This window comes from Takifugu flavidus, chromosome 22 (assembly GCF_003711565.1).
Source record: "Takifugu flavidus isolate HTHZ2018 chromosome 22, ASM371156v2, whole genome shotgun sequence".
Lineage (NCBI taxonomy): Eukaryota > Metazoa > Chordata > Actinopteri > Tetraodontiformes > Tetraodontidae > Takifugu > Takifugu flavidus.
The window spans coordinates 4,150,421-4,174,943 of NC_079541.1; the positions used below are offsets into that span (position 1 = coordinate 4,150,421).

Genomic DNA, 24,523 nt, shown 5'->3' on the forward strand with positions numbered 1-24,523 from the left:
CCATATTACTTTGGTTTAGGGTTTTTTGGATCATTTGAACTTCTGTGGTTAAGATAGTAACAAGATTATTGCACGAGTGGACAACAAAAAGTATGAAACGATCTGAAACCCATCTAATCAGCTGAATGGTGGGATTGGGATCCTGCTGTAAGGACATCTGGGGGTTAAAAATTGTTCTAAGACATATTTAAAGGTATAAGAAAAATCCCAGGTTTTCTGCCTATAACACTCCTCTCCCTCTCTTTCTGTCCATTCCATCTTGATTTGTTTCCATTTCTACCTCTGTTGGATTAATTATAGACCAAAATGTGTCTATAATCAAAAAATCAATTTCATCAACATCGCTGGTGTCAGTCAGTCGCTGATGTTCAATAAAGCACCAGCTCTTTATACAATTCGCAAAGCAGCTCAGTGATCTACAATAAGATGAGATGGAAACCTCGCTCCCATGGATACGTGCGCCTGAGAGGATCTTGTTTTAATCTGGCTAAGCATACAGATAATCCATTCCTTTTTACAATACTTTACTCACTCAGTCTTATTGCTGTAATTTGTCAGGGTTATACAACGACGTAATCTCACTGAGGCTTTTGTAATTCTCTCCCTCGTGTCTCTAATATTACCATATTTTTTTTGTATAACCTGCAGTTTTGTACTTGGCTGCAGCTGCTGGATTAATCTGTTTAAATCCGCTGGCTAGTAATTCACATTTCACATCCTCACTGAACTGTTGTAAATGTCACCTGTAATTTGAATTTATGGGTGAACACCCTGAACGTGGGGCATTTAACATCTTGCTCATGCAGTGGTGTATTAAAATACTTTGTCATGCCAACTGATTTATCAAATGTCAAGTATGCTTTTGTTGTAACAGTTAAGAAAGCAACAATGCGGCGTTGTAATTTAACTGTAAAGCCTTAATTTCAAGGATAATGACTCAGACATTAAAGCAACTGCTGGTCTCATTAGTGGTCTTGTGTGCGTTCAACGGCGTGAACTTTATGGTAAATATTGCTCAAGAAAAATGAGGCGAACCACGATGGTTAGCTTGCGCTTTCTTAACAAATCCGAGCATATTAGCGACTGGTCTCTTCTACAGGAAGATACTTAAACTATAAGAGCTGATATGTTAACAATTTAAAGAGCCTTCAAAGTAAACCGCAGTATAAAAAGTCCCAACGTCGAGCGGCCATGTGTGATGTGTTAAACCAACAAATGAATTGCTTACTGGCTCACGCAGGGGTGGGCAAATCCAGTCCTCAAGGGCCGTATCCAAGCCAAACTTTCTGTCCTACAGGTAAATACCTTCACCTGGGCTTCCATTTACCTTGGTGAAAGCAGTTTCAAAACCTGGCTGGATTTCAGCCTTCATGGATTGGATTTGCCCATCAGAGGAGGTCAAATCCATTCCTCAAGAGCTGGATTTAAGCCGATTAAATTTGCATCCTACCAGGCAGGAAATGCTTTCACCAAGGTAAATGAAACCCCAGGTGAAAGTGTTTACCTGTAGGACAGAAAGTCTGGCTTGGATACGGCCCTCGATGCCCACCCCGGCTAACGGATGTGATTTAGTAACTTCCTGACATCTAACCGGCGTTGTTTGACATTAACTTTATTTCTTTTCCTCTTCTCATTCCCGTCTCTCTCCAGGCTCCGACTATTCTCCCCCTCCCCCGCTTCCTCGGCCTCCTCCCCAAGGCCTTACCAATGAGCACAGTGGCGGCGTCAGCCACGGCGACCACGATGGAAGGGGAGGAGGAGGAGGCGTCAATCACGGGCTGGGCGTGGTGGGCTTGGCCCCTGAGCATATTCCCACACCAGGGGCAGCGCTGAGCTGGCAAGCAGCCATCGATGCGGCGCGACAGGCGAAGATGATGGGGAACGCTGCATCGAGTGGAGGTGCGGGGCTCGGGTCGGGAGGGGGCGGGCCCATCTCCACGGCCAGTTCCACGCAAAGGAAGAGACAGCACTACAGCTCAAAGCCCAAGAAACCGACCACGACCACCGCCACGAGGCCGCCACGGGCGCTGCTGTGCCTAACGCTCAAGAACCCCATCCGCAGGGCCTGCATCAGCATCGTGGAGTGGAAGTATCCTTTAGGAACGATGGCTGTTCGGCGCTCGTCCCAGAGAAATTACCCAAAATGTGTCCACATGGCATCTTTCTGTAGCAGCAATGATTGAGGGATGCATGTGGGAAAATGGATGTGAAGAAAAGAGCGCGTCAGGGACGCAGCATGTAAACAACTCAGGCATGCCTCACACTTCCTCTCTCATTCCTAATCATTTTTTCCTCGCCACAATTCTGCTCACCGGTCCTAATCCTTTCTCCCCTTCATCTCGACGTCCTTTTCCTCCCCCCGTCCCCCCTCTTTCATCATTCATTCTTTTCTCACAGGAGGGGGGGTGAAACAAATTGCGTAATTTCTGAGCCTCTTTCACACCTCTCCCCAGCATGTCTCACCCCAAAGCGCTATTCCAGCTGCTGTCATCCCCTTTTCCCAAGGTCTCCCTTCCTCCTTTACTTCCTCACCTTCCCTTATCACTCTCTCCTTGCTGAGTCCCTTCACATCCCTTCATTCCTGATATTCCTCCTGCATTTTCTCCCCCTTTTGGTTTTATTTTATTAAGATGCGTAACAGAACGATTTGGTCTTCCCACAGGATGAGGTAGAGAGCGGGCTCCTGAGCGCCAGTTTCACGTTGTCCTGCGAGGGAGACGGGATTTGGCAGGACTTGGGGTGGAAACGTGAAGGGCAGGGATGCGGTTTTGGTTGACAGGAGAGATGATGGAGCTGAGTGGCTGAGAAGGGAGGGCGGGATCGAGGGGAGGACGCCGGAGGTAAACAAGAAAAAATGCAGCACAGGAGGGAGGGCAAATAATGATGGAGGGGAGGAGAGTTGTTAGGAAAGAGAAACGGATCCAAGCGGGTTGTTGCCTCCAGACAGCACATCTGCTTCTAAAACATCCTGTCTCATATCTTATAGAATCTACGGCATCCACCCAAAACGTGCTGCGGGGGCTAATATCTACCCACAGAAATGACATAAATGTATCCATTAGTTTCAGTTTACATCTAAAGTGGGCTCCTTGGGTTAGACAGACCATATATGCGCGCACAACTCCCAGCACATCAATGATTTATTGCTGTGTTTTAATTGCGCACATTAAGGAAAACATGTTGTCCCTTTAGAAGCCAGCTTGTCATTTTTCTAGTAAAAACTCGCTCTATCACAGTCATGACGCCCCAGACACGCCCGCGGTTAACGACCTGAGTCACAGCATGTGTGGTGGAAATTGGACCTGGCGAATCCCTTAATGCCTCAGATTGTACTTCCGACCAGGATCACAACCGTAATCAGTTCATCAGCGAGTCATTCATCTCTGTCAAAGATGGATCCCAAGCATTAAATCTCATTTTAATTCAGAATCCTAATGTAATACCCTAATCATCTATCTATCTATCTATCTATCTATCTATCTATCTATCTATCTATCTATCTATCTATCTATCTATCTATCTATCTATCTATCTATCTATCTATCTATCTATCTATCTATCTATCTCACAGTATTTAATAAAAAAACAAGCGATTTAACCTTATAAGACAGAGGACAAGAGATCGCTGATGGGGGGAAGCATCAATATATACCATCCCTCAGGGTTGCCAGGACATTTGTATCCATTGACTGCTGAGCGTTCAGCCCATTACCCACAATTCCCAGAATCATTTGTTTTAACAGCCCTTAAAGAAGCGAGTTTTAGAGGAAGAGAGCAAAATTGGGTTTGTGTATTGGAGGCCAAAAGAAATACCTAAAAAAGTGAAGCTGGAGAAAGATCTGGATTGCATCTAAGCCCCACCCTTAACTTTTGCATGGCCTTTAAATCAGCAGATCATTGTTGTTTAAATGCAGCATTACATAATGTGTGTGTGTGTGTGTGTGTGTGTGCCCCCTGTATTTAGCAGGTCTCTAGAGATCGCAGATTTGAAATCTTCCTCTTGTCCTTCTCTGTTACCATGACAACAGCTGCTACTACTCTCAACAGGTCAATAAGACCTGTCTGAGCCATGCGCGCTCACGCGCCCACCCTGAAACACACCTAAACACACATGTGTATAATCAGAACATTTGGAATAGAGAAGAAACTGCTTAAACTGCTGTGCTGATGTTATTATTAGCAGCACTGCACAGCCTGGCGTTCCTGTTGGACTGTCCCCCAACTGTCCTACAGCAGCAGTGGCTTTCCAATCACGTTGAGGGGAGTGGACCTCCGAGCTCCAGATGAATCTAAAGCGTGTTTCTGTGGGTCTTCTCCAGCCTGTCGCCTGTGTTAATGCATCCTCTCTATGAGGACGTGTGATTAACTTTGATGCATGACAGCCTCTTGCTGAATGAGCTGAATGATCTTGTGGTTGCTGATGCTCAAGGGTAAACCCTCACTACAAACACAAACATTAAGTCCAAGATCCTTTTTGTTTTTTAATCATTTTGTTCCCCATATATCCATCAAAATGGATGGCTGGCCTGTCTATATGGCAGCCGCACACAGTCTGTTTCTAGGTAGTAAAGTTAAATTTGTTAAGTTGGGCTTTTCTTTCAACTGCATCTTGCTTGTTTATTTATTGAGACACATCTGTTGCGACTCTACCATTTAAGTTCAAATAAAAGAGCAGACTACCCCCCCTCTGGACCACCATGTAGCCTTGTTTGGGAAGTAACTGATGCGTGGTAGTAAAAGTGGTGGACTTCTCCAGTCGAGTTCCCACAAGGTGGATTCATCCGATCAGTGGTGGATAGACCCCATAGCCAGGCTCTTACCTACTCAGACTGGTCAAATATTCAGTGTTAAAAACAACAAAGCAGTTCAAAGCCATCATTTAGTGTCTATTGCAGGGTAATGCCATAAAAAACCCGATTATCAGTGATTGTGTGCAGCCATTGTTCTTTCAGAAGCGTCCTTCCAACTCAACGTCCTCTTCCAGGGTAAACAACTGAACGTGGAATGCTCGCATTCATGTAATGCCAGCTTAAAGTTTACATCTGTATGCTGGTTGTTTGTCTTTTGAATTGGAGGTCCTGACAGCGGCACTCATCGGCACAGCGCTGTTTATGTTACGCCACAAGATCTGGAGTCTAGACCCCCTCTGAAACGCCGCCAAGAGGCAGGAGGGAAAGGAGAAGAAAGGCCCGGGAGAATGGAGGAGGGAGGGAAAGGAGTCGGCGGAAGGTGACAGCAGTGGCAGTTTGTAATTGTGATGAAGAAAACCAGACCTCCTTTATCTCTCCTTCACATTCCCTCCCTTTCTCCTTCGCCATTCTCGCCTCGCGTCCCTCGCTCTTCCTGCTCACGCTCTGTAGCCAAAAATAATGAGGTCACTCCCCTCTCAAGGACCGTTCCATATAAAACCTCTCCTCTTCCCTTCTCCCGAATACTCACTCTTCCTTTATCTACATCCCATCTTCCACGCGACAGGCCTGGTCCTCGCCGCTCCCATATTTGGGCATGCTCTGTCTCTCGGTGCCCCCGTACACACACACACACGCAGACACACACACACACACACACACACTCCTGAGTCACCCAATATGTGTTATTGTTAACGAACAGGCAAACTCGCCAGCCTGGATGTCTCTTTTGTGTACACTAAACTCCAGCGTGTGTGTATATACCCCCGCTTGTGACAGCTCCTATTAGCATGTTCAAAAATAACATTTCCGAGTTCTATTTTTGGAGCCCAGAAATCAAAGTCTGAGCGATTTTGAACTCCATATTGTCGTGCGCATCGATTTATACAAGGCGCTAAAAACCAAAAGCACCCAGTGGGCACGCGGACGTGTCAGAGCCAGCCAGAAGGCGCTTGGGTCAGCTTGCTCATACCCTGGTCTTGTGTTTGTTAAATGTTCTAGCTCCTGCTCTTTATGTTCCTCAACCCTCCGCTCAGACCATTTGAGATCATCATCCTGATGACCATCTTTGCCAACTGTGTGGCCTTAGCCGTCTACATCCCTTTCCCCGAAGATGACTCGAACGCCACCAACTCCAACCTGGTGAGTAATCTGCAGGATAAAACCTGCAGTCCGCGTGAACCCGCCGGTACGGGAGCCTGGCTGGAAGCAGCTTTTATCACGTTTATATGGAAATTCTTCATCTGTCTGTACATTTCCAGCTGTTTCTACCTTATTTGCTGTACGCTGGTGAGAAGATGGCGTTCAAATAGCAACATTAGCTAAACACTATTATTACAGCCTACTATACGACCAGTGTGGCATCCATAAGATGCTCTTTGCTGCATTTTCACGAAGGGGGTCAATGTCAGGGCTTTAAATCAATATTATTACGTCTATCTCTTCCCTGTTATGTGTGTGTTTGTCAGCTTACAGCTATATTTTGCTGAATTAGTGTGACGAGGTCACTAATCCCTCTGTGTTCCTTGAACATCTGTCACTGTCTGTCCTTCTTTTTAAGAATGGCTTTGCCACATTTCATTCCTGGGAGCTTATGTTGAAGGTTTACAGATTACTTGTGGTGTGTGGCGAGGGTGACAGGTCATGGCGGCGGCGGCATGGCCAAGCTCCAGATTTTGAGACTTTTGTTAGTATTAAACAGGTTTTTATCACGATAAGGGCAAAAGGGAGCGTGAAAACATCACACCAACAAGCTTCTTTTCTTTTTTTGCAAGGCTTGCGTGTTAGATATGCGACTTTGCGCGTTTCTTCTGGTTTGTTTTACTGTGTCATCACTTGCTGGTTTCTCCCTCAGTGACATGTTGTCAGAGCAGGTTCATGAGTCATTGGACGAGTAAATAGAGCTGAAAGAGGACAGCTGTTTCCCGCTTTATCTGTCCATCGCTCACTCTGCGGAACTCCCTCGCTGCATTCTGTCAAAGGAATAAATACACCAATTACTGTATTGTCTTTCCTATAGCAAAGCCTGTGTGGTAGTAAATAAAGTCACCATAAGACTAACCAAGCAAAGATGTTTAATTTTATACTTCCTCTTTAGTTCCTAGCCCAAGCAAATTATGTAAGAATGTTTTTCACCTGAGATTTTTCTTAATTTTGTTTTGAACGTTATTGTCAAAGGTGCTACTTGGCTCATCGGTGCATTCTGCTTTTGTTTTGTGTTAGATCGCACAAAATAGAAAATAAAAAATTCTACTGCTTGTTAATCCAGCCTTTATTCTGTCAGGGACTTTGAGGGCCCTGATAAATGATTGCACTGACTCTCGGGCATGCACGCTCACGGACAACAACCCGCGACAGCCAGACTCAAACCTGCTGTGATTGTGCACCAAGCGTCCCACTATTGTCACCTGGAAATCCTGTTAAGCATCATTATTGCTGATGGGATTTAGTTTGGGGGTACATATGCGCTTGTGCATGCGGGTGTTATTGTCTCTATCATCAGGGCTTCTCCAAGTGCTTTGATTAGCTAATTGCTAATTTGTGAGAGTACAATTTGTCAACCTGAAAGCATTGTTATTGATCGGGTCGGATGAGGAAGAAGATGATGAATAAGGATAAAGAGAGGATAAAGGAAATCTAAAAGCGGAATAGATGAGGGAAAGTGTGTGGTAGAGCGGGTACGCAGTTGTTGTAACAGGTAAATGACTGGTGTGACAATGCTGCGCAACCAATAAAACGTCCCTGTGAAACCAGGCCGCTGTCACACCTTAGTTCCTACACTTCCTTCTTCTGTAACCATGGACAGATGAGGAGCATCACTACGGTTACCATATCCATGACAACCTCTCTCGGCTGCTATTATTGGGCTTGTTGTCAAGGAGAGAGAGCAGCACATTATGGGATGCAGACCGAAATAGAAATCTTGTACTAGAAGCAATATGACAGAACTCGAGTATTACATAAGAAAGACTTGTGAAAACCTTGTGATGGGGGAGTTCCGTATTGATTCTAAAGCTCTTCTCAAAGGGCCAGAGGTAGATGTTAAGAACATCTTCAGGATTTTGAACCACACTCATGATGAGCTTTAGCAGAAGATAAAACCTGCAAATGATTATCAGTGGGAGGAAATGTGATGGCAGAACACCAGGCCCATATTGTTCTTAATGACAGGTTTGTAGCGACGGAATGGAAAGGTGACGCCAGACATAACTTTTAAGAGTGTGAGGATAATGTCCGGAGAATTGGCAACGTTGCCTAGAGTAAAAAGTTCACGTATGGCTCAGTTCTCCCAAACTGCACCAGGAAATATGCAGCAAAATAAGATTGCTTTATTTGACAAAGAGCATTCCAGGATACTTTTGATGGGAAGAGCAGGGTGCTGCTGACGCACAGCGGGACACACCCATCAGTTGTGCAGCAAGTCCCTTCACTCAGTCATGGGAAGCTTCGCCAAAAAATGGAATTACCACTCTCAAGGTCTCTCTCTGCCCCCTCAACAAGAGACGTGCTCATGGCGTGCCCATTGAATGAATTAGCACGCGTGCTGTAGCAATGTTAGCATCAGGTGCACATGGGTTAAGGGCCTAGTCTGTAAGAGATAAACGAACATTTGACATTTAAAATTCACCCAAAATCAGTTCAGATATGAACCTTGTAAGATCTTTTGGCTGCACCAGTGACATTCAAGGCGTGTCCCATTTAAATAGTGTGAAAATTCACATAAGCAGATGTGTTTTTTATGTATAATATAAAATGAGAAATAGGTTTCGCACCTATATAACACGCCATTTGCTCTATGTTTCTCTAAATCTCACCAGACGTCTACTCTCACCGGCCAGCCGTCCTATCCCTCTCCTCATCATTTCTGCTGTAGAGGATCACGTTAACATGCCGTTCCTTTGGGTGCTACTCTCCTGGTTGCTAGGAACGTCTATTTATAGACGGGCAGGAACGATCCGCATCTATTCACTTATCTAAACAAAGTCGGTCTGCGTTTCTAGTTTGTGTGTGTGTGTGTGTGTGTGTGTGTGTGGTGTGTGTGTGTGTGTGTGCATCTCCGACTGGACAACAGTTGGAATGCAGCCAATTATAGTGTATCTGGATAAGGCTGGAGGGCCATCGTCTGCTGTGCGACAAAAGGCAGAATGGAATTTAATGTTTAAAATCCATTTTTATCGGACTTTATATCCACAATGTATGAATAAACAGACCGCTGTCTGCTGGTGTGGCCTCCGGTGCAGCAGCAGTTGACAATAACAGGAGTGTTCCTCCTCACAGATGGGCAAACGTCACAACTTTTGCCGCTTCCGATCACGCTGCAGCCTGGGGAGTCATTATGTGGGAATTATAACTGCCACTCCCCTGTTCAGCTCCGCGAAGAAATAAGGAATACCACAGACGCCTCGTCTGCTGGAGACGTGGTTGCTTTCCAAGTGCAGACGTTACGACTTCCCGACGCTGGGGTCTGGAGCTGATTCCTATATCGCGCAATATGGATCGAAGTATAGTCGGCATTTCATCAAGGTTTCCTACTTAAATGGAAGTGTAAGATAAGAATCATGAGTGCTTCTGTCTGCAGGGCCTAATTGAGTAATAATACCATGGATCACTTAGGATTGAGCAGGTGATTGTTTTGTGGATTTCAAATTAGATTTTAAAAAAAAATCTACTGGTGAAAAGCACTCTGTAACTTGAGCTCACTGCCCCAAATGAGATAATGGCTCGTGGTTTTTACAGGAAATATAATCTGAATCAGTCTTTGATACAGCTGTGTTGGTTGCCACCATAAATGGGGCTTTATCTTGTTCTTCTCCTCCTTCCTGCTTCGGTGTTTGAGCTGTTTTGGTGGTGAATGCTTCCACCATCTCTTCTTCTGTTGTCTTCTAATTAGTCTCCTCAGATGAAACAGCAGCAGCCTTTGACCCCCTGACCTCTCTTGCTTTGATCTCTTTCACGTCCTCTTGTCTTTCCTTCAAATTTGTGTTACTTTTACTGGCAAAAAGACCTTTTCTGCCTGCCAATCTATACTAAATGTCTGCCAAGCCTGCAGACCAGTGTGATAGACTGTGTTTCTATATATTTATGCGTGGGTGAGCATATACAGGATATATGGGTTGTGTATTGAGTCGGAACCTGAGTTAGCAGGCTAAAATAATTCAGTCCTCCTATAGGGTGGAAGAATGATTACATATATTACATAACTGTGTTATGTTCTAGTAATGCTGAGGTGCATTTGTGGCCATTTGAATGTGCTGTAGCTCCAGGTGTTGGGGGGGAGGCCAATGAGAGAGTGCAGGATATTTTTACTGAGCTAAAAAAGTCCACCTCTGCCTCACATTACTCGACCCACATTACTGCTCCCACAGAGCGGAGATGGAAAGACAGAGCCGCGCCGATCCATCACTGACAGCCAAGGTTCTCAGCGCAACGTCTCCGCAGGAAGTGATGTCACTCATCTCCACCCTCTTTATAGGATTACAAAGGCAGCTAATGTATAAGATCATGGTTTTATTCTTTGAAAGCCATTTCATGACTTTTTTTATTCTGAAATACTGTTTTTACTGTATATTTCCAGTCATTTGTGGTTATCGACCTCAGATAAGTCTGGATAAGTAAAAGATTTAAAGTGTTTATTGTCATATGTACAGGAGAAACATGCTTCCCTGCAGAACCAATTCTTTGCTCACCATAATAAATGCCAGAAATGAAGATTAGATAACTAATTATGTATTTCATTGCATTTTGTTGGACAGATAAAGCACACATATTATTACTGTGGCAGTTTTCTCTAACTGTTTGATTAAATGTTTAGAACTAAAATTAAGATTCCTAACAGCCGTCTCTTCATGCCGTATGTTGGTCTTTGCATGCCTTATATTGCACATAAAAGGGTAGTCTTCCTATTTGTACCTTTGTAATGGAAACTCCATGCTAATTATTCCAGATCATCTCACTAGTGGCATAGCTGAGGCACGTACGTGCACATACAACAACTAGCTAATAGCGCAAACACCAGAGCCGAGGCAACAAAGGTAATGAAAGTTCATCGTGGATCCCTGGGCAAATTAGAGCAGCAAACAGGTGTAATGTGTACTTAGAGTGTGTAGGTGTCCATGTGTATTTGTCATTTCAGGCTAATATTTGGCTAGCTATAAAAGCCTGCTGTGACATCAGCAGAGGAGTAAACCGAGCTGCTCATTAGCTGACAAGACCCCATCAGTCCTCCTGGAACTTGAATGGACAAGATGTCATTTAGTTCTTTTTAGTACACGACCGTAAAAAACTACTCAGGTGCTAAATTGCAGGACCTTTTTTTTGCTGCACAAGGCAACAAGAAGAAGTTTAAGGAGACCCGCACGGCACTGTATTAAATGTCCTTTGCTCTGATGTTTCAATAAACAGCCTTCTAGTGGGGCCAAAAAGCCAAAAGCCTTGTGAGTGCCCTTAGACCAAGTAAATAAATAATAAACAGAATCCCAGGAGCAGCAACATCCGTTGCTCACTGAATTATTGTTGCATTGTCATGCCTACGGGTTGTGTTAGGGAGAATTAGCAGTCGTGTTGGTGTGGCATTCACTGACATTTAGCCATCTGGTCTGGGATCTGACAGTCTCTCCGTCTCCCTCACACTCACACTCACACACGCACGCACGCACACACACACACACACACACACACACACACACACACACACACACACATGGCCTTACAATATACATTATGGCTTTATAGAATGTTTCCCCCTGCTTTATGATTTGTATTGGTTTTCTTAATATAAATTTCTTTTGGGTTTTTTTTTATCATTCTCTTGTAGCACCTTTACCCTTTTCACTTTTTTAGGCACCATGCAACACATGAGCGAGAGACAGAGAAAGCAAGAAAGAGAGGGGATAATATATAGCATGAGAAAATAGGCTTTTAATTGAATTACTTCGGAGGGCTAAACACAGGTAAGGGCCGTATTCTCGTATTGATCCCCATTAAAGCGTCAGCCGCCACAAAGGATGTGCACATCAAGAGAAGAACCCGCAGATTGATCTCTCTCGTTGGGGAAGAACCCTTGCTGATATGACAGATTGCTTTCGGGGGAAATAATAGAAAGCTATCCAAGATTACAAAGAGTCCAAAAAATAAAATACAAAGCTTGTGAAAACCACTATTGGAGGTGTCATGTAGGTTTTTACAAATCTGACTGCAGATTGGGGCAGGGAACACTCTCCACATATTTAATTTCATCGTTAAAGCTGAGCTAACATGCCGTCAGCAGCTGAAATATTTGCTTTATTATGATGAGTCATCTGTGCGTAACGCTGAATTCACATGAAAGGACGATTGTCTGGAACTCACTCTTGGTCGGGATCAGCAGGGAGGCCTTGTTAACTCTGAGAAACCGGGCTGGTAACACATGAGAGGCTCCCAGTTTGAGTTATGCTTGCTAGCAGCAGCGTGACAGGCTTAAAGTTTCTGAACCTCGGTTGTAGAAGCACTGAGTCAGTGCAGCGTGACTAACGTGGTACCTACACAGCAGTTATGAGATCTCCATCCATGAGTGTGAAACGTGTGTGTGTGTGTGTATGATGAAAACCTACAGGCTCACATGTGGCCACGTGTGCGTATCTGGATCACTGACCAGTCTGATTCTGTCTCTCCTTCCCATCACCTCTTTCTTCGATGTCCTCCTGGTTGGTAGGACATCCATCAGGTGTGTGTGTGTGCATGCGTGTGTGTGCATGCGTGCAACATCCCTCTGCTGCACCCCCTCCTGCTCCTGGGAGGTGACCCAGTTTCCCATGATCCAATGCGGCTGCTTCTGCTGTGTTGTTGCCGTAGCAATATTGTGCGGTGCTTTAATTCCGACTGTGACTGCGCCATGAATAATGAATAGAGAGAGTGACAGAGTATCAGACAGAGGGGCTGTGTCTCCGTGTGTGTGTGTGTGTGTGTGTGTGTGAGAGAGAGAGAGAGAGAGAGAGAGAGAGAGAGAGAGAAGAGAGAGAGAGAGAGAGAGAGAGAGATCAGTAAAAGAGAAACAAAAATCCAAAAATATAAGTGAAAATATGGTGGGGGCATGAAGCTGTACAGAAATAACCCTCAGTATTGATCCTATTATAAGAACATCACATATGGGATACTGCTATCATCAAACCAAGGGGAAAACTCTCATTTGAATTTTAAGTAATTTCTCATGTGATAAATCTGAGAATGAGACCAACAAAAAGTGTGTGTGTGTGTGTGCGCACACACATGTGTGTGTGTGTGTGTGTGTGTGTGTAGGTGGGTGGTCTTGTACCAGCAACATATGGAGGACTCGATTGAGCCTAGTATTTTACGAGCAAAGTGAGGACATTTTGGGTGTTCAGGGGTTAAGACCTGGCATTGGGGTCGGGGGTTACAGTTTGGCCTGGGTCAAAGGTCAGGGTTAGGTATGCACGTTTGACATTTCGTCCTCTCAGTGGTAGAACCGTTTGATGTGTGTAGGTAATCTCATCCGGTGCTGACCACAGCAGACACCTGTTGAGCAGCACTTAAGCTGTCACACACACACACACACACACACACACACACACACACACACAAACACACACACACACACACACACACACTCTCTCTCTCTTTTTTGGGTGCATTAGCCCACACAGAGGGGGCAAAGAAGAGATGGACACCAGTTGCCAAGCCGTCAATCTCATACTTTCTTTGCACATCAGTGATTTTACACAGTCGCTCTCCCTCTCTCTCTCTCTCTCTCTCCCACACACACACATACACACATGCACAATATACAAGCCTTCCTCTGAAGTGTCCGCGCAGCCCTTTGTACTCCAGAGCTGGAAGGTAATGGTGGCGTGCATGTTTGCTCGATAAAAGAAAGGCGAGCAGAAAAAGCTGTGCGGCATGTAAACAAGCAGCCATGCTTGCTGAGCGGATGTTGTGGGAGTTGCAAACACGTTCTGCCCCTCTGTTTTCCTGTAGTAAATGTTCCAGTTTGTTAATTGCCCATGCTCGCATCCTAAAGAGGCAGCTGTTAAGTTGTAATGACTTTCAAACCAAGAAAAGGGGACGGAGGCTGATTCGCACGGGTGATTGCCATCCGACACCATTTCACACCGAGCAAATCCGCCCACAAAAATAAGAGCTATGGAATTTGTAAAGCGTGATTCAACCCTTCTTGTTTAGTTTTTAATCAAGTACAACTCAGAGAAATAGTTGAGCAACTTTATAAAAATTACTAACTTGTGCGTCGGTTTGTCTCCTGGGATTAAATGTTTGATTTTCAACCAAGAACTGATATTTAAAGTCATGAAAACAGCAACAAAAAGGTGTCGCAGTTGAATTTCCACCTTCTCTTATTGTTCTCCTCAACCCTCCGCTTCCTCTAAAGGACCTGAGCTGCAACACACGTGCTGCACACACGCGTTACGCTCCTTTTCACACACTTTCGTAGCACACGGTTCAGGAGGCTAGCCCATGTACGACTCCACATGTTAGCTATTAGCTTTAACTATGAGTCTCACCGACTCTGCGTCATAAGGACTTTGATGTGTGTTGGGGTAAAAGGCCGACGCAGACATGAGAACAGAGAGATGCAAGTAAAAATGTCCTGCTTTAAAGAGGCTACGATCGGGCCTACACTGCAGGACATATGGATGCAGGATCACCGAGGATTAACGTTAGATCTAAGCCCACTAGATTGGTGTTTGGCCAGTTCCCCTTTTTAACAAGCTAGCACCTCCACTCATTGAAAACCGTCTCTGTCTCGATGTTCCCTTCTTTCTGACTTTGTGGCGGTTATGAAAGGACACAGATTGTTTCACAGCAAAAATGACTCGGCATTGACATCCGAGCCGAACTTTAATGTTGCCAGGCAACTCGAGCGACACCAGCATCCCAATGTGGATTTTCTACTTTTCTCTTTTTGCTTTAATTGCTCTCTAGATTCTGTTGCTTTTTTTCCATGTTATGAGCGCGTGAAGCTCAAGAAAGGGAAGTTTGCAAAGATAAAAGGGAGGAAACTCAGAAAGCGGGGGTGATGTGTGGAGATCGTTCATTATTTCACTTTTTCTAGCTTTATTGGCTAGCCCATGCTAACCTAGACTATGAAACAGTGTGGGACCAAACCTGTCCCAGCTGGATGAAGGGCAAAGGAAGGGTTCACCCCTGAGTGGGTCATTATAGGGGTCTATGTACGCATTTGGGGGTTGGTATTTTGCTCAAGGGTACATCAGCAGTGTGAAGGTGTCCTGTCACCTCCCCCTGCTGCCAGAACACCTCCCATATTTCACCTACACCAGGATTTGAACTGAGAACTCAGTCCGGTCGCCTACAGACTGAGCAACCTATAGGGGTACGGTGTTATGATGCACAGGAGGGCGTCTCCCTTCTCGCTCCTCTTCTTCTCCCATGTTCTCCTCCCTGCACCTCTTATCTCCTCGCCCTTGCTCCTCCATACTCGCCCTTTCCAACTCAGCTCCCTTGTGTAATTAAAAGACCATTTTCAGTTCGCTGGCGAGCCCTGTCCCCTCCTCCTTCTTCTCCCAGCACCCTGCTGCAGTGGAAACCCGCTGTGTCACACTGGAGGTCTGGACCCACTGCGGCATTATTTAAGGCTAAGCTGTTGGTCGGCCATGTTTGACAGCTCGAGTGTGTTGAATAGAGGTTATCGTGTTACGCTTAGGTCATCGCTGCCACCCAGAAACTTTTCAACAAAGGGATTTCAGACACATGCCAAATGCACACATGCACGCACCATCTCCTTCACAATTTGCCATCCTCTCCTGATCTCCCATCAGCCGGTGATGAAGGCCGACAGCCTGGCGGTGTGAAGCCGGTCTCTGAGTGGTCTAACCTTGCCTGTATGGCGAATCCATTGTTGAACGAGTGTCGAGGGCTAATCCAATTCCAATCTTCAGTGACCTCAATGTCAGAGTTAATTCTGAAGTCACACTCGGATACTGATAGATTGAAACCTACACCCCCCCACACACACAGACACACACACATAACATGCAGTAGTCCTGCATGACCCCTGGACCATGTCACACATGTCTGCTGTGGGGTTTCTCCATATTTAATCATTATACAGCACTTAGATTTTTCTGCCTTTCTCAGGGGCAACGACGTTTTATTGAACGCTGTCTTAAATATCACAACGCTGTGAGAATATGGACGGGAATCATCAGATTTATGCAAAGCAGACAGCCAGTTGTTTAGTAATTAAAGGGTATAAAATCCCCCCATCATCGCACTGATTAACGGGGCTCAGCAGGTGGACGTGTTACTCCAGAAGCACTTGTAAAAGCACAGTAGGCCACGGATTTCTCTAATCATTTTTATGACATTGTAATTCAGATCTAATTCAAGTGCCAAAAATATTGTTGCCGTTGATGTACAGCCCCAAAGCCAATCAGCGCGGTCCCGAACGGGCTGATGTTTCACTGCAGGAACTGTTTTCAGGGAGGCAGAGAAGAAAAATCAAAGCATGTTGTAATTGTGGAGATTTTTATTTAAAAATGTTGCACCTCTTTCTCGCTCTCTCTCTCTCTCTCTGCTACCTGGCAACAAGCTGGTCTCCTTGGTGATGGAGCTCGGTAGCCTTACATTTGCAGAGACAAGGGTGTGTACATGTGACAACTGGTCCACACAGAAAACACAAATCAAACACACACTCATACACATGCAGAGGACATCGCATGCACGCACAAGGAGGCGACCTTTTAGCGTTAAATCACATTTGCTTCTCTAACTCTCAAAGAAATAAGCAGCAAATGTTTTACAAGAACAACTTCATCAGCGTTGCGGAATGAGATCAAGCTAAGATGGAGTTTGTGGTCAACGGTGCGAGGCCGTCTGGAGCGCTGCAGAGTTCTTCGGGCCTCGGCATTTATGCCGCGGCGCTCCGCCAAGCTTGACGCGTTCTGCCGTTGCAACTTTCGGCAAGTCTGAGAACAATCTGGCGTGTCAGCGTACATCAGGTGGAGCACGTTGTGAACCTCGGTGTTTACTTGAACGTGTCGTGTCCTCTGTTGTCAATGAGACGTCAGGGATTTCATCTCCATCCGCGCCGACGCTGGGTCAGAACAGTCAGAACGCTGCTTTTGCATTCGGCAAATTGCATCCAGATGGACTTCCACGTTTTGGCAAAGCACATTTTCAAGTATTATTATGTAGTGGAACATATTAAATCTTTTCCTGGCATATGAAGCAGCACGATAGTCTGGACCCTCAAAGACGCTTTTCAACTTTTTGGAAGGTTTGAATGCAGAAGCAGTCTCAACGGCTGTACCTGCGGCCTCGCATGGCTGAATGAGACGCATCGGCGTGACGGAGCACAATCTTAAATATTCGGCCATTTTTCTCTTCGGAAAACAGCCAGAAGCTTCTTACTTCTGCTTGAAACAGTGGAGCTTGTGTTCAGACTCCATGTCTGGACTAAATGTGGTAAAAAGGTCTTGTCTATTTACTTTAGGTCATTCTGCCTTTATTACCTAATAATCTGTGGATGTGGGTACTTCATAGTACATCTTTTGTGAGGTACTTGTGTAGCATTATATGCTACGAGTCTATGCTACGAGTCTTACACTAACTTCCAGTGTTTCTCTGCCGCCCCCCCACCCACACACACACACACACACCACATTTATGGCCATTTGTCAAGTGAATTGCCCGAAGGTGTGCAGCGAATTTCAGAAGTTGTTAGTGAGCTGTATAAAAGAACGATGAGGGATGATCACGCTTTCACACCCGAGTTTTAGGTTGTAGTCACAAGAGAGACGGATGGGTTTGGCTGCGGACGGGAGAGGGTTGTTTATCGGCTGCTCCGCGGCTACACACACATGCCTTATTGAAATACGACGGCGCCTCGTCCCGCTTACCATGTTTGGTGAAAGAAGGTGAGCAAAGTGACACAAAGGCCGGGGAAGAGAAGCGGGGAGGAGAAGCGGGAATGAGGAGCTGGACATTTTACTGAGTCAAGGCAAAGAGGGATGAGGGAGGAGTTTAGTTTGCTGACCGAGAACTTGCAACGATTAATGCAAATTCCGGCCGATAGGGATCATCTGAGATTTGCATGCGGGGGAGAGGTGGGGGTGGGGGGGTTGACTCTTGAGTGGTCTCGTCTGCCACAGCTCACTGCTTAACTGGTCCTCATATCACAGAGGGGCTAATTGGAGAGGAATTACCTCAATGAGTCTTAATGGCATGCTCGCTACAGACACAGAGGCCTGACGCCTCCACTGTAATGAGTGGCTGGCTGCAGATGAGGAATCTTTTTCATTTTCCTTGGGAATAAATGGAAGAATACTGGATTTTAGCTTGTGTATTCCAGTCCCAGTATCCCACTGACCTTGGAGGGTTGGCTGCTTTGGCTGGCTATTTCTCCACAGCGTGAATGTTTCATGCGTGTTTCTTGTGTGTGTTTGGCATGCTCGGTGCTCTGGGCCACATTGTTGCCCCCGCCTGGCATTAGCGTCCATCTGTCGCGGCTACGCGCCAAACGGCGTTGCTCTCCAGTGACTCCATGATGATGGTTGTCGAGCGTGACCACATGCATGATACAGCCCTCTGGTGAAAATCCACCCCCTTAATTATGACGTGTTCACCTAAATGGAAAAAACACCCCTGTTATATACGTTGTGATCCACAAGCTCCCTTGACTCCAGGCGAGGTTCCTCACTTTCATGCTTCACTTCCAGCCCTGTGGCTAACTGAGCTGCGGCGCTAAAACAGTTGGTGGTTGAGTGCCTTGCTCAAGGGTATCTCAGCGGCAGCTGTAGAGGAAATGGAGACTCTCTACCCTCTTATTTTCCACCACACGTGAGGATGCCAACAGTTAGCATTACGCTAACAAGCCACCTTCAACCATCCAAAATCAACGAGACAACAATAGTAAAATCTCCGCATTTCTGATGCAGACTTGGTTCTCCCACCCAAATTCCTGTGCGTTTTAGCTCAACATAACCCCATAAACCTGCTGAACAAGAAATCACCTTAAAGCAGGAATGTGTGGAGCTGAATACGCAGATCGCCACAGCGCGTTCCCAGGCGGAGCACTTTGGCTTTGCACTGACAAAGCAGAGATGTGCTTTCAAGTCAACTTCTCAACTCAACTTTTGGAGCTCTCAGCGTGTTTCTGCGCTGTTGCGTCCGACCTACCTCTCTGGGCGCTGACCTGTGTGATGGCTGCCAGTGTGCGCGCGCGTGTGTGTGTGTGTGTGTGATCAGTTGTTGCATCCGCTCATATTTACTGTCAGCTGTTTACTTCTCTCCCCCCACTTTTCCCGCAGGGCATAAAACCCGTCTGGCAGACAAGACTTCACTTCCTGTCTCGTGGTATAAATCTTGCGTTCCGTCTTGCTGCGTGTCGTGTTTGAAGAACATCATTTTCCTGCCTATTCTCCAGTTTTAAATGTTGCCATAACGTTTACATGGCTAAAATTTGTGCAAACAGCTGAGTTAAGGGCTCCCAAAAGCCTTATTTCAAAGTAGAACTGTTTAACCACAGAACTACTGATGACTCATAAGTCAAATACGAGCCCACAAAGGTGTTAATCTCCTTTGTCAGTGCTTGTGAAGTGTAGGTGTGTGTTTTTTTTTTAAAATCATGAAATATTTGTTTTGGAACACATCTTTTCTCGGAACGACAGTGGACAGATTGTCCTGGCAATTAGCAGAACATAATATGTTTAAAGCACATCCAGAACCTCTCAGGTGTCCTTATTTGTTATTTATCCTTTTGCAAAAATGAACTCCATCTCCTTGAAACTGGAGAAAATGCAACTCTAATCAGTGTTGGCCCGTCTTAACAGGCCAAGAGAAAAATACAGTGAGAGGAAAACTAAAGGGTGTGAGGAAAGCAACGAGAAGAGAGACTGAAAGGAGAATCAAGAAGAATAGAAGGGGAAGAAATGGAGAGAGCGGGACAAGGAGAAGTGTGCAGCCGAGGCTGACCTAGATAGGAGCAGAGGATTGGACACAGGCTCCGTCTCTGGAGCACCACCAAAACAGCTGCGGAGGAATGCGAGTGTGTACCTCCACCTCTGGATCTGTTTGCCGTCTGTGAGGTGTATTTGTGCGCTGATAAAATATGACAAGTTTTTTGCGAAGTGGGATGATGAAGCAGTGAGCTTTCTATGGCAAATGAATGTGATAAAAGAGAGGCGTTGCTCGGGCTCTGAGTTAAAGCACTTCATTTGAGTTATTATATTTTGGATATATTGTTCTCTGTTTCATGAGGGTGAGTGCTTCTGTGCAGAGGGAGGCAAAGTATTTTATTCTTACACATGGAAAATCAATACTGAACCACACTTCATGTTAACTGCCACAGCGGAATTGGTGGGTGGAGGACCGCAGCATCCAATCAAAGCCCTGGAAAGTTGTTCACCTTGTTAGCTGTTAGCATTGAAGACGGGACAGGAGCGTGCGCGCGTGGGCGATCGGAATAGGGAGGATCTCTCTCTTCACCGGAGCAGATGCACGTTGAGGCTCGGCTTTAGTGTGTTCAGCCTGGGAAGCGCTGCTTTAGCTGACCGCGCTGACCACGGGTGTCACACTCAACAAGTTACACATGTTTCCTGTCTGGCTGTTATCTGTCGGGAGGTGACAGACTCATTCTGCTCCCTCCTGCTTCGCTTCACAAGGCTCGGAATGTGTAGATGCAGGTGTGGGTCAGATTATTGAGAGACCTTGCTAGGTTTAACACTACAGCCTTTAATTTTCTAATTCATCATTTCCCCCCTTTTTGCTTTCTGAAAGAGCTTTGGTATTGTATTTATATTTTGGCTTGATCTTATTTCCATAAAGCAGGATTATAGTGTAATTCACTGAATCTTCCTTTCCCTAAATTATTAACCAATCACGAGTCAGAAAAGGGCACGAACAGGAAGTTCAGCATGATCAAATATGGCCGCTGGCGCCCCTGCACTCCTGTGGGGAAAAGTCTGTGCACGGAGGGGTGGGATACGGCTCCGGCTCCGCGTGTCTACGTGCCAGCACATGGTTGTACTGTATGTGTCGTTGCGGGACCGGGTGACGCATCATGCGGCAGCAGGCTGAATATTTTAACAGGAAACATTAGTGATGCTTTTCCTGTCCCCTTTCATCATTCTCTCCCTCCTCTCTGCTTCTTCCCCCACATGCCTCTTTCCCTTTGCTCCCGCTCATTAGATCGCGTGTGAACTAAAAAACGGAACCCCAAACTTTAAAGCCTTCTGCGGCGGGAAGCGTATAGCATGGATGCTGGGTAGGAGGACCTGGTCGGTTACCAGCGGAGCGGTTTCCCCTCCAGCTCAGAAGACTTTGTGTTGTTGCGCAATACCATGACATCACGTGCATCTGTACAGTAATCCTCTGTGCGAGCGTGCGTGTGACTTTATACCAGCGTAATAAAACACTCCAAAAGTGTTTGCGTTTTTATCACGACACCCTATCACCTCAGTGGCGTCTGAGCCTCTTAGAGATCACAGGCGCCAAGTTCTCGCCCACTATGACCTAATACGCATTCGCAGCGGCTTCATCTTTTTTGTCACCTGTGTATGTTTTCGATATTCTATGTCCACACACATGCACGTATGATGGAGAATGCTGCTAATTTTACAAACTTGTTGCCTTGGAAACCCTGAGGTACAGGCTTTCTGCCAGTTAGTTAACGCAATGGAATTACAGACACGTGTGCGCGTCAGTGTGTGCGTGCGCGTCGGAACACGGCCGCGGAATTGTTGGGAATCGTCTCCCCACGTGCTGCGTTGCCTCTCGGTTGTCTTGCTGCCAAGACTCAGATAGCTTCAAGATGTAAAACAGAGCGGTGGGGGGGGGGGGGGGGGGGGGGGGCGCATAGCAGCACAAGGGAACCCAAAAAAACCCAAGCGCAGAGAATTCAAGGGGGACTCACAAAATAACCCGTGTTAGGTCTGAAAGGCAACATCGACTTCCTTCCTCCGAGACGATTTACACGATGCACAATGAGCTCAGCGCTATTACGTGACTTTACTGCTGAAGCTACGCGTGGAAATTGCTTTCAGCAGAATAGTTTTTGGAAACCTGGCTCCGGGGTCCTGTGCGAGGGAATTAGCCGGGGTCTGGCATTCAAGGCAAGGTCTGGAGAACGGTTGCTTCACGACTGTTTCTGATGAGACAAAACCTCTTCGAACAAATGCGGGGGGAAAATAGCGCGAGACCACTCAGCTAATCCGGCTGAGCTTCGAACAATGGGTCAGAATACGCCCGCGGCCACAGGGAAGGGGGAAAGTGGAAGGATGCGTTTCTGAATATGTCCATGTATCCCACAAGTACGGCTGCCATTGTTGATCGAGACTGTCGTCTGAAAGAGATTCCCCTCTCATTGCCCACGTGCGTGCTATTTCAATGGCGAATAAGAATTACTTACATGCATGTGTGACTTAAAAAAAAGCTAAAAGAAGGGTCCTTTTGTATCTGGTAAGATTTTGGTTGGAAACTGTTTAAAAAGAATAACAATGTACAATTTTTCTATGAAAGGAAAAAATATGGATATAAGTGGATTTGACAGCCTGAAGAGTAAACATCATAAGTACTTTGAGTCCCTCAACCAACAGAACAAACACAGGCAGCTCTGTAAGAATGGTTAAGTGTCTCTTGAGCAAGGCACTTAACCTCTGTGGCTTCAGCTCTGCCGCTCTGAAGCCAAACAGGGAGGACGGTGGTTCAAACTGGGATACCCTCGAGGGTGAGCTTGGGATGTTATTAAGCAGAAGAGCTGATACACACTTTTCCACCCAGAATTCAGATCTTTGTCAACAGAAATGATTGGCTTGAGGCTACATTGTATGGGATTTTTATATTTAGCTGTTATGCGTATCATCATCTTGTGCTCCCGCTAATGCTCTTCCTCCTCCTGTTGGCTTACAAATTATCCTAATGGCACAAACTCATTGCAATTCAAGTAGACTTTAGAGATGTATGTAAGTATGTACCGCCAGGCAAAAGGGACGTGTGTGAAGTGATTGCGAGTATTGGTGTGTTTGTGGATTACATGTGGCCCTATAAATCCATTTGAATGCCTATTAACTATTTTCCACATTACTTTGCTTATAGTGTAACAGCTTAATACTGTGAAATCCCCAATAAACCGTGCACTTGCTGCGACACAAATGCAAAAAGAGTTCGGATGCATGCGTCTTACTGCCCCCGCCCCATCAGCCACCTTGGCAGCAGGCTTCCAGCAGGGACAGAGCCCCCCCTCCCGTGTCAGCGCCAGCTGCAGAGAGATTGATGAATCACAGGATCTATGATTGGCTCCGGCGTAGTCTCTTAAGGGGCCGGTGTGGGGGACAGGCTCCATCAAACACCAAGCAAGCAGAACTAATGGGCATACTCTGGAGGAAGAGAGGGAAGGATGGAGAGTCGTGTGTTTACATAGGTGAATAGTGTTTGCCGGATGTACTGAAATGCCGAGATGTCAGACAATCACGGCACAGATGCAGATGGAGAGAGATTTGGAAAAGGCAAATAAGCCTGTTTAATCGCAACGCCTCACTCGTCTGTCCTCATCTCTCCTCTTCCCTTTCTTTCTGAGCTGGCGCTACCTTCAGAACTGTTGCTGCGTGTTCTCTCCGTGTTCTGACATTGGCCTGTCCTCGCAGAGATAAGAGACAGTCAGCCGTGAGTGCATTTGGCAACCTGTTCACGTGTTTGTGTGTTCGTGTGGCCTTCATGTGATTGCGTCCAGGCATGTACAGTTTGTCCTGCCCTGTCCTGTCCTACGTTTCGCTGAGTCTGGTCCACGGTGACATGACCTTCCAGCAGAGTATTGGGACTCTTTGTCCTACAGATGTGCTGCCCATATTTAAAGAAGCTTGGGTTGCCATGGCGACTAGCTGTGCTCCACACTGCTAATAGAGTGGCAGGCTAACATAATGTATAGGAAACATGATTGTGCTTTATTGTTATGTTCCAATAAGTCTTTCTTTGACTAATATACAAAAATCAAAGTCTGGTTGTGCAGCGTTTCTAGTTTTAAACAAAAGGATGTAGATTGTGGGGAATGCATCAAAGCAGGCATCAAAATCTGAGTTTGTGCGTCTGGTGTGAGCTTGAAAACGGCCTCTGTACGGCCACCAGTGCAGGTTGGTGTGACACGTTGAATAAACGGCAATAATCTATAGCAATGCATTGTTGTGAATACTGTAGAAGCACAATTCCCATCAATAGAAGGACTTTTAATGACGGTATATACCTCAAACTCCAAGAGTTCACCATGCAGTGTGAAGCCAGTGTCCCAAAATGCATCAGGGCAGCTGAGCCTAGAGTGTGTGTTCGTTCAAAAAGGAAAACTTAACTGAAGAACTTACGGGTAAAGAAAATCTTTATTTAGCAGAGAAAAGACAAACAGATGAAAAGGCGAGATAATGGGATGGTTTGCAAGTGCTGGTCAACATGCCAGACTCAGCAGGGGTTTGCATCACAACACTGGGTGGAAAGTTAATGACCATCCAACACGTCAACACACACTGAAAGACATTTTTGCACGATGAGCCTCAGTTAAGCCAATCAAAAAAGCACCGTAGGGGCGTAAAAGCTCTTTTTTCAGAGCTGTTTCCGATGAGTTGCTGGTGCTGATATGGGGCAAGGAGACGGTCAAAGGGGCT

General features: G+C 45.9%; 1 protein-coding gene and 1 long non-coding RNA gene across 30 annotated transcripts in view; one reads left to right on the forward strand and one right to left on the reverse strand.

Annotated features, from left to right (window-relative positions):
* Positions 1-24,523, forward strand: part of cacna1c (calcium channel, voltage-dependent, L type, alpha 1C subunit) — a 119,027-nt gene that overhangs the window by 36,424 nt on the left and 58,080 nt on the right. For all 29 annotated transcript variants that reach the window (XM_057022953.1, XM_057022952.1, XM_057022956.1 and 26 more), the window contains 2 exons: positions 1,651-2,089; positions 5,945-6,050. In XM_057022953.1, coding sequence (XP_056878933.1) covers positions 1,651-2,089; positions 5,945-6,050 — 545 coding nt within the window. The remainder of the gene's footprint in view (positions 1-1,650; positions 2,090-5,944; positions 6,051-24,523) is intronic.
* LOC130519499 (uncharacterized) lies at positions 16,074-17,958 on the reverse strand. Its single transcript, XR_008948342.1, has 3 exons — positions 17,777-17,958; positions 16,424-16,497; positions 16,074-16,348 (listed from the first exon to the last, which is right to left on the reverse strand). It is a non-coding gene; the product is annotated as an uncharacterized LOC130519499 (long non-coding RNA).